This window comes from Notolabrus celidotus, chromosome 7 (genome assembly GCF_009762535.1).
Source record: "Notolabrus celidotus isolate fNotCel1 chromosome 7, fNotCel1.pri, whole genome shotgun sequence".
NCBI classification, from domain to species: Eukaryota; Metazoa; Chordata; class Actinopteri; order Labriformes; family Labridae; genus Notolabrus; species Notolabrus celidotus.
Window position 1 is genome coordinate 10502483 of NC_048278.1, and position 11138 is coordinate 10513620.

The following is an 11138-nucleotide window of genomic DNA, read 5'->3' on the forward strand; positions in this document are numbered from 1 at the left end:
GTCACCCAGAACAGATGGTCTCAGTTTGCTCCCAATCGAACCCTGTAGCGGTTTGTTTGCAGTGAGAATGCAATCGGAATCGGAACTAGCAGCTTCTTGACCCATCAACCCCCAGTAGTAGGGGAAGTATTTAGCATACAATTTGCAATAGGCTAACATTAGCCATTGTCTCCTTCCAACTCAGCATCAGCAGAAAATGTGGTGTTAGGCATAGCATCATTAGCATCGTCATAGGACTCCACAACCTCTATTTGTTCAACAATCAGTTTTGTTTCCCAGTATTTTGTCTAGCTTGTTGAACCATGGGATATTTTCTTTCACATCACTGGAACCTCCACTATCACCAAGCTGGTCTCATATGTTTACATACTGCTGTTGGAGTTTCTTGGCCTTCGTGAATCATTGCTCGTCAGAGCAGCGGAAAGCCCGCTTCTCCATTCACTCACTCACTCACTCACTCACTCACAATTCAAGGCATTGACCTCCGCACTAGTGAATAGAATAGTCTCTTTTCAGTGCTCCAGATCATTAAGCTCAGCTAAGCAATAAGAGCGAGCTCTTTAATTCTAACCTTAAACAGTTCTTCATAGTGCCATTTTGGCCTTTATTGAATCAGCCATTTGGATTAATGTAGTTACCTAAGTTGGGTATTCGTGCATGTATTTTACTTTAACCATTAACTTTAAGTATAATAAACAGTATCAGTCACTATTTCACATGATGTTTGGTATTAAAACATTCATATTATACCATCAAGCACCAGTCCTAAGAACACAATCATTGCCACTCCCCCTGTGTCTGATTATTCACACTTTGACAGGGCATTCAGTCAGTTTGTGGTGTGCCCCTAGCCGAGCAGTGTGGAGAGAAGATCGTCTCTTTATTCTACAAGGGGCAATAACAGGCTCATATCCTTCAATTTATACTGTACAAGAGCTGGCTCTTAGAGCCAGGTTATTTTCGACCAACACATTGCTACTCACTGCTCCAAGTCAACCCATGACTAATGTTGTTGTTAGGTTAACTGGCTAATAATAATAATAATTACAATAATAATAATACATTTAATGTTAGTAAGGGTCTTGGAGCCAGCTTCCCACAATGAGAAATACAACCAGTATGGATGGCATTTGTTTACCTACACATTGGGAAAAGAAGGCTGTAACATAATGATGCAAGGACCGCCCAGTGATGGTGTATGCTTTGGCTCACTTTGCAATAATAATTGTTAATAACAAAAGATCCAAGGGAGAAATGTATCATTCAGCCATCAGAGCAAACAAGCTGCAGGTATGAAAGAACCCTTAATATATCATAGACCCATTTAAAAAGTGCTTGAATACTCTGTTGAACCTATTAACAGAAGTTCAGATTGATTCTTAGTTGTACCTTATCAGTATTGAGGTTGGGGTTATTGTTGTTATGGTATCAATACTTTCTTCGCTTCTCCACCTAAGTACCTTGTCTTCTACACATATTTCAATTGTACTCATTGTCTTACTTTTACAATGTCTCGAAATTCAGTTTGAAGTTTTGGACAGAGGATCTCTACAGATTTTAATATTGCATTTCAGTTGTTGACATTCTGCTTCAATGCCACAAAACCCACAGTACTGTGTAATCATTCAACCTAGAATGTACGAAATTTAATTATGATGCTGTTTGTTTGGTTCTATGGCATTGAAGAACTCATTACTCTCATACATGTTCACATTCAATGAATGGTATTTTTATCATGGTGCAATCTGTGCCCCTGGTTGCAGGATTGGCTGCTAAACTTGGCATTTCTGATGAAGTTGCAGTGAAAATAAAATGTTCACATTTCTTTGTCAGGTTACTTTCAGACAATCATTGATAGCTCTGGTTTCAGGTTCTGTTGTTTGTGTGCATTAGAGGCTGTAGTCGGCACACAGCGATTGTAATGATTTGGCCTGTTCTCCTGCTGGGGCTCATCTTCCTGCATTGAGCACAAGAAGGACTTCATCACGTCAGTGCTCTTTTCCCCTCTCACACTGAATTCTCCAGGAAGGACTTTGACTTGCAACAAGTATTTCATCAAATGTTTATCAGACCTTTCTGATTCAATTTCAGGTCAACCGACTACGGAGCAACCTACCAGAAGCTGAATGACAAAGTGGGAGCAAAGACAATACTCAGCTATTTGTACGTGAGCCCAAACAACAAGAGAAAGGTAATGTCCTTCTGCTTTTACATTTGAATTAAATCATTATCTTGATCTTGTGGGTTGCTTTTGTTTCATGTCCTCTGTTGGTCTGATACACAGTATGCAAAATCAAATAGGTCATTTTATTGATGTCTGACTCATCTCTGTCTGTTTGATGTTTGCCTCTCCCACTGACATTTTGCACACTGTCAGGAAGCTGCTTTGAAAACTGGTTCACTTATTAATATGTGGAATCTATAAAGACAGTTAGCTGGCAGCAGAGGAAATACTTTACAATTTCCCAAATGAAAGGCTTGGCTATTATTTCTCTTTTTTGTTCTCTTCCCAGAGCTAAATTCATTTTTGGCAAGATCAAAAAAGGGGGATGAGACACATATTTGCAACCATTCCTTCAGGCGGTGCCCATGCATTTCCCTGGGTTTAGTTCAATTTCTAATTACGACTATCTGTTTCTGATCACTCTAAACATTTTCACCTTTTCTTTTTGAACAGCACTTACAGGAAAGGGTAGATTTTTCAGAGCTAACTATGGTCTTATAATGACAAAGAAATGCAACCCCAACTCCTCGTTCAGAACCAGCTGCTTGCTTCATCCAGTCAGCTGGTCTGTCAGTGTTTTAGACATGCCTCAGGTCAGTTAAAGATGTCAAGCAAGCTGATTAGATAGAGATGTAAGAGGAACCTTAACTTGGGAGGAGATTGACAGAGAGACTTGACTGTTACTTATGTCATGTAAGAAAATGATGCACTCATTGTCAACATGTTGGTAATCTATTGTAAATGTACACAATACAATGCATTCTGAAATGTAAGGTAAAATACAACAATAATTAGATCTCTGATCCCAGCCATATATCTAAACATGGCAAGGTAGAGCAATAGGTTTGGTTCCCGTGCACTGTTGGAAAGACTGCCATTCATGATGAGAATACCCAGGAGTGAGAGGAAATCTTTTGTGCTTCCAGTGTGAAACCAAGTGTTATTCAGAAAGGTGATAATGGAGATTCCGGCCAAGACTTTATTTTCTACATCAGAGCTGTTATTTAAAGTCCAACCAGCAATATGCTTGAGAGGGGTTGGAATTGAGAGAGATATCTGAGTGGATTTATAACTGCACGTCCATACAAATTGCTAAATTTGTTTCAATTTTTTTATTTTATGACATGTTTAGAGTGTGTTCAGGTGCTAAAGATGAATGGTGAAAGTTAATGGGCTGCACTTACAGTATATAGCTCTTTTAGGCCTAGCACCAGCCTAAGCACTCCGTAATCCATTCTACCTATACATTCAACACACTAATACACCAACGCTGCTTTTAAACAAAACTCATAAAGTTGTGAAGTCATGTTGTGTTTCTGAAAGACTTGGTGTTTCATGCAGGGTAACTGAATGAGAACAACATGGACGCTAAAAGATCAATTGTTTTCCTCTTTGCTTTCTACCTGGAAATTATCATGTTTTCTTTGTGCTGCTACACCACGGAACAAAAGAACAAAAGAAAAGACAACAAAGTTGACAATCTAGATTAAGACTTGTTGTCGCTCATTGCAGTCCCACAATTGGCTAACATCAATCAAACTATGTTGTACAAGTTGCATGGCTTATCAACAGGGGTACCTCAAGGGTCAGTGCTTGGTCCCCTCCTATTCTCAATATACACCACATCACTTGGTGCAGTGATCCGCTCCCATGGCTTTTCCTATCACTGCTATGCAGATGATACACAGCTTTTCCTGTCTTTTTCACCTGACGACACAACTGTCTCAGCTCGGATCTCATCCTGCCTTGCTGACATTTCTAAATGGATGAGGGAACGTCACCTACTGCTCAACCTGTCCAAGACTGAGCTTATTATCATTCCAGCCAGTCCCAGTATGGACCCACGGATCAATATCTAGTTTGGATCTCAAAACCTCATGCCCACTAAGTCTGCCCGAAATCTGGGTGTCATGATCGATGACCAGCTAACCTTCAGGGTTCATGTTGCCTCGATTGCTCGGTCATGCCGTTTTGCCCTCTATAACATCAAGAGGATCAGACCCTACCTGACAGAACACGCAACACAACTTCTGGTTCAGGCTCTTGTAATGTCACGCATTGACTACTGCAACTCTCTACTGGCAGGCCTCCCTGCATGCACAATTAAAACTCTGCAACTGATCCAGAACAAGACAGCTCATGTCACTCCCCTGCTCATCTCGCTACACTGGCTTCCAGTTGCAGCTTGCATCAGATACAAAACTCTAATCATGACTTAAGCAGTCACCAAAACCGCTCCAGTTTACCTGGAACCCCTCATCCAGGTCTACTGCCCTTCTCGCCCGCTACGCTCAGCCTCTGAAAAGCGCCTGGTGCTTCCAGCACATAAGGCCTCAAAATCACTAGCTCAACTCTTCTCTTCTGTTGCCCCTAAATCGTGGAATGAATTGGTCAACTCCATTCGATCTGCAGAGTCCCTCTCTACTTTTCAAAAGACAGCTAAAGACCCAGCTCTTTAGGAAGCACTATGCACTTAGCTAGACTGTTCTCCACTGTTGTCCCCAGTGGCAGATCATGTCGTCCAGCTACAGTTGACTCGCACTGTCCTGCTCTACTCTGGGAATCTGTGTTCAGCTCTTGAGTGACCCAGCACTTGGTACTTTGGTCATTGTTGTGGTGATGACGGGTTAATTGTTGATGAAGATAATGGAAGGTCTTAAATGGTTTGGTTGCTTCATTGTAGATGTTCCTAATTTTATTATAAAACAAAACAAAAAACATTTTTTTAAATTCCTTAATTACTTTTGTGCATTGCCTTTACACTGCTTGGCAGTACCTGCACCCAAATGGACTTGAAGCACTTTGTTACTCGTACTGATCTTGTTTCCTCTTGTCTAGATCTTTGCTTGTGTTGTTCTTGTTCTCGCATGTACGTCGCTTTGGATAAAAGCGTCTGCTAAATGACATTGTACCATTGTAAGTCGTGCCCACTGTAACGCTAGCTAGCCTAGCTCAACAAACTACAGACCCTGTAAAACACATAATAACGCCTGACACTTAATACTGGCGAATGCTAGGCTTTCAAAATAAATTGAATTATGATGTAGTGAATACAATCAGATGGGGGCATTGAAATAGCCTCTTCTTGTGAAAACAGTAAACAGGACCCCATTTAAAGGCACTACAAGACCTGCCATCTAAGGTGTCAACCTGCCTCCAAATGTTATCTAGCACAATCACACAAGGGTTATTCTGCCTTTTGTAGCCATGCTTGGCTTGCTGTCTAACCCAAGGACACTGTGAAATGTTATCTGGATGAGATGGAGATCAAAACGGGTAATGAATTGATTTTTAGACACCCCGTTTTCCCCTGAGCAACAGCTGCCCAATAAGAGAGTCAGATGACAAGATATAATTCAGTGTAGTCATTGTTTAGACTTGTATACAATTTGATGACCAATGGTGACCCATGATTCTAGTTTACTCTTTATTCTAACCACTTATATTACATTTTTCACATCTGCTTCAAAATGAGTTATTTTTTAATACTTCCAATCACCCACACCTCAAAGTGTACTTTGATCCATCTATACACAATCCAAACGCCCCCTGTTTACATGGTGGACTCAATCATATACCCTTTAAAAGCACCCTTCGATTGAAATACGGTAGAAGTCATATTAACCTGGGATGAGTATACCCAAGGACATCTGAGACAAGGAGGATCTCATTCGCACCACAAACACTGCCACCAAAATCATCCGCCCCCCACACCCAACCTGTCTGACCTCAACAACAGAGCCATCATACGCAGAGCACAGACTATAACACTGGACCCTCAACACCCCCTCTACTCAGTCTTCACACTACTCCCCTGTGGTCGCAGATACCGATCCCCATACTGTAGGCGAGCCCGGTTTCGCAGAAGCTTCAGCCCATCGGCAATTGCACTGCTAAATAGAATGCCACTGTAATGTGTCCGGTGTGTTTATATGTGTCCAGTGTGCATATATGTGTGTGTGTTCATATGTGTTCGGTGTGTATACATGTGGGATGAGGTGCACCATTGTTGTGAGGCTGGGTGGATGTTTATTGTTTATTGTGTTCATACATGTATTCCTGTACAGACGGTGGCAACAAATTTCCTTATTAAGAACAAATAAAGATCTATCTATCTATATCTATCTATCTATTCAGTGCCTCAGCTTTTTTCAGTCAAAATGTCAGTAAATTCAAGTAAATAACAGACTTAGCTTATCCAGTGTGAATGCGCCACATTAAAAAAACACTGACATCAGGGGGTAATTTATAAATTTCCAGAAATGCCCAGGTAAAACTAACCCTGAGTGAAGATTGCAAAAGTAAGAGCGAGTGAGGAACAGGTGTCCTTTTGTTGACATTGCTTGTCGTTTCAGTTACAGTGTATGAATGTTGCATCAGACCTTTGCAATACTTCGGAGCTTTCCAATAAGGCATAACTGCAGAGACCATGGAAAAGCACAACTGCTTCTGATTCAAGCAAAACTGCAGGTTCAAAAACACCAGGCCTTAGTTTAAACACACTGAGAAGCGAGCAGATGGAGACCTGCAAACAACTTGACAGGCTGTTAATATCTTTTCACACACTCTGGGACACAGAGAGACACTTAGACACACTTTCTCACAAACACACAAAGGTTACAAACAAACTGAGTCATGCACACCGTCAGGCTCTCAGTAAAACACACAAACACGTACTGTCTGTGTCTCTGCTTTATTTGCTTTCTTTCTCTCATCAGCGTCACTTCCATTAACACACGGAGGCACACTCTAATTATACTTGTCTCACATGCATCCACACATCTTTACCGTCATTCTCGTAGTATCTTTGTCTCCTGTATAGCAAAACATCTGGAAGAAATTGGAGAACATAACCGAGGCTAAAAGTCTAAAGCTGTCCCATTAGTTAATAATTAAACACGTGTTAAAAAATGATGAAGATGTTAGGTTTAATGTTGTGTTGATGTAGCAGAAGAGGAAAGGTTGTAATGCAAATAAAATGGTTTATCCTTGGAACAGTGTTGATTGAGAGATCATCTCAGACTTGATTTGCCATGCTCAGCTGTAGATGAATTGAACAAGAGGATGACAGTGTTGAACTGAGCCTGATAAACTGTGTCTAAAAGCTGAAGCCAAACCTGCTCAATTCTGATCATTAGCAGGGTTCTGGAATTGTGATAAGCTCTTGAGGTTTTAAACACATGCTTGTTTACATCTGTCAACATACCAATATCATGATGTATGTTCCAAATGCAGTTTCAGCATGACTTCTGAGATCAGCCTCACACTTCGTCTCCTGTTGACCAATACAGACAGACAAAAACTATTAGGTTAAATAACTAAATATATTTTATAAAGTATATCAGTATTCTGTTAGCCTGTAAGCATAAGCATGTGGTACCATGTTGTAAAAACATTTGTCTCAAAGCATACTGTGACGATGGTAAGGAGTGACTAGTTTCCAAATTATTCTGTCACTAAATGAAGAGATGGGAAGAAAATCACAACTATCCTGCTGAGTACTAAGTCGGTCATTATCTTGAGGTCAGAAAAATAAAACCAAATCAGAAACTTGCATTCTTTCTTTGCTCACAGGGGGCATCTTGAAGATTGTGCCAATTGGGGAAAGGAATCAGATTGAACGAAAGGCCTCAGGAAATCACTCCACCACTACTAAAATTACAACCTTTAGTGAACATTTACCCAATAATTCAACACATCCAAAAAATGTAATTGTTGAATATTGGGTGCTTACTGGTAAAATGCCAATATGTGTTCACAACAGTGGAAGGGGCCACTGATCTGTACATGTAATCTACCCCTAATGACAGAGGCCAGCCATTACTCACAACTAGAGCACAAAGGGAATGAAATGTGGAGAGACAGAGTGATTGTGTAGAATAAAGTGACTCAAAGTAGGCCAAGTTATTCAACAACTTGGGGGGGTTATTTACATATGAAATCACATTTAATTTTATTTAAATGTGACAATTAAATTGTAATATTTTTATTAAAATTGAAGTTAAAATAGTTTTCTTCACAAAAACAGATTTGGTCTCCAGAAAGTTACTTTCCAAAAATCCTGCCCTCTAATTAAGAAGCTACCACTGCTTCAAAAAACAATGTCCTTGGTATAGTCTTCTGATGTCCTGAAAGAAGTCCTCTGAGCAGCAGATGATTATTGTCTTATAGAAGAACTTTTGATGAAAGCTTGTTTTCCTGTAGCCCAAACTTTACAAGCAATAACAACAGTTACTATATTTCTTGCACTATGGGTACTATAGATTGCTTTTGTACCGTTCTCACCAAGATGGAGAAAGTCTCAGCTAACAACTTAGCATTTTCTAACCTCTCACTTCTCTTTGACTCCATCCCCTCCTCTGAATATGGCTTTCTCAGGCTAATTCCAGTCTTGGTGCAACATGAAAAATCTAGAGATCAATGAAGACTTACACATTAAGCTCATGTGGACAGTGAACATGTGCAACAAATAGTTTGACAATCCAGGCAGAAACTGTTCAAATAATTCACCCTGGAAAGAGTGTTGAATGGATGCACTGACAGATGGACCAGCAGAGTTATCCATTATGCTGGTGTGGCAAAAATGAACTACAAGTAAACAGAACAAAAACAGATGTAAACAAGCATGGATTGAGGAACTTTCTCAATCTCCAATGCACACATCCATAAACACACACACACCAACTCTGTAATTCCCACACGCATGCAGTGAATTCCAAGCACACACTCGAACGCTTGCGAGGGAGGGTAGCAGCGAATGCAGGTCCGTCGCTCTTGCTGTCACCCCCGGCATGGCGCCATGTGACCGCTGCTGGTGGCAGACAAAAGCCCCTCTCTTCACCCAGCAGTGGAAGTAAATCAGGCCTCTGTGGCTGCAGAGGAAAGAGGGAGGGAAGCACTGGAGTATAGAGAGGGAGGGGAGAAGATATAGTGCAGAGAATGAAAGAAAAAAGGAAGGAACAGGAGAATTGTGAGGGGGGAAAGAGACCGCAAATAAACTGACAGAGAGCAAGTAAGTGTGGAAGACTGGAGAGGTGAGGAGGGAAAAACAGCAAAAAAAAAAGGAAAGCCCAGGGGTCACCGATAGAGAGAAAACAGAGACAGCAATTACATCAATTTTCATATTGTGGTTCACAGTGAACCTGCACATGAGAGAGCACAACTGGAGTACACATTAGGGTGGTGATTTGGGGTTTTAGCCTGAGATTTTGTGTGAGAGCACATTATTACAGTAAATGGCTGGGGATGGTGAGTGCTGGTAAAATAAATAAATAAATAAAAAGTACCTCACACATTGCAGTCTACAAATGGGTAATGTCTCTAATGGTTTGAAACAAAGAGGATTATTTCAAAGGACGGGGATGAGTGACAGATGAATTCTGCTACTTTACTCTCAGACTGTGAATTCTCTTTAAGGAATACATAACTGAACTGCTTTTCTCATGAATGTATTGACTAAAACAACAGTCCCTGGGATTAAGTGTTTTCACAACAACAAACAGTCGCGTTTGTGCCTTTCTGTGTGCATGCATGTGTTTGCATGCTCAGTGTTTGGAAACAATTATGGCCTTGTGTGGCTCAGTCAGCAACAACAGGCAGGTGGGTGGAATATGAATTCCCCTCAGATGAGACCTCTCCCACTGTCAGGCTTCAAAGACTTGTTTATTGTCTCAATTTTGGATTCAAGCTCTGACTTTAATATTTTATGTCCTTGAACTGTCCTCAAAATGACAGAAAAGTCTAGAAGAAAGAAAAACAGAAAGAGTGGGGACAGACTTTTGGTATGATGGAATAACCTAAAGGTTTGTCACACATTATATTTTATTGATAAATACCTCTGCAGTAGCAGCCTTTATTACCTGATGATGATGTTAGACTTGATGTACAGTATATTTAATGAAAGTATTGGAACCATTAGGGCCTGTTGTTTAAGAGGTCTAATCTAGATTTAAAAACTCTAAATATTTTTCCAAAATCCTCTGGCCATTTTACTCTTAAATGGGATTGAGTCCCTCAAACCAGATTAAAACTATAAAAGAGAAAAATATCCAGATTACCTGGGCTCTTAGGGTTTATCTAGTACAGTGAGGCCCAGTAACAAGTGTAATAGAAGCCCTTAAGTCCAACGTCACAAAGACTTCAGTGTATTAGCTGAAGACAAAATAAAGCAAACTGCAGTAGACTAAGGAGTATTACGAATCCAACAATTCTTATAATACTGTCTTGTTGGGTTTGTTGGATGCCAAGTGAAGATGTTATAGTGATGTCTCAGAACTTAAATTCTACCATATATCAGCTGCCACTGCCAGTCGACAAAAGACTTATTAATTTTGTTTCTAAAAAAACACCCTGGATGTCTCTTTTGGCAACAATAAGTTTCAACTAATGTATCGGGATCAAATGCTTCCTAATCAAACTAAAAAGTGTTGCCAAAAATGGCATGTTTGAGGTCGATCATAATAACTCAAATTTGTGATTTTAACCTTTTTCTTAATCTTCATTTTTTTCATGGTTTTAAGCAACTGGTTTTCACGACCTGTTTAAACCTGATGATATTACTTCTAAAAGCGGGGCCTTTATCATTTCATCACAAAACAATTATTAGTGCATTTAATACATTGTTTATTTTTTTTTTTTTTTTTGCATAATCTTAATGACCAGATGCATGTTCTTTGTGTTGTAACCTGTCTTTGATTTTTGTAGATTTACTTTATGTTTTATTTCTTGTTTACTCTCAGTTTATGAGTGATCCATGTCTTGGGTTGTATTCCCTGTGTGTGTATTTTCTCTTATTACTTAGTCAAGTCTATGGTGTTTCCTGTTTTATTTTGTAGTTCTTGATCCCTGTTTGTCTGGTTTAGTTTAACTTCCTGACTTTGTGTGTCTCCCTCCACCTTGATTACCCTCGTTAGTT

At 40.0% G+C, this 11138-nt stretch overlaps 1 protein-coding gene across 1 annotated transcript in view; it reads left to right on the plus strand.

Annotated features, from left to right (window-relative positions):
- The window catches only part of LOC117815956 (VPS10 domain-containing receptor SorCS1), a 148348-nt gene that overhangs the window by 34715 nt on the left and 102495 nt on the right, over positions 1 to 11138 (plus strand). Inside the window, 1 exon segment of the mRNA XM_034687979.1 lies at positions 2092 to 2191. Coding sequence (XP_034543870.1) covers positions 2092 to 2191 — 100 coding nt within the window.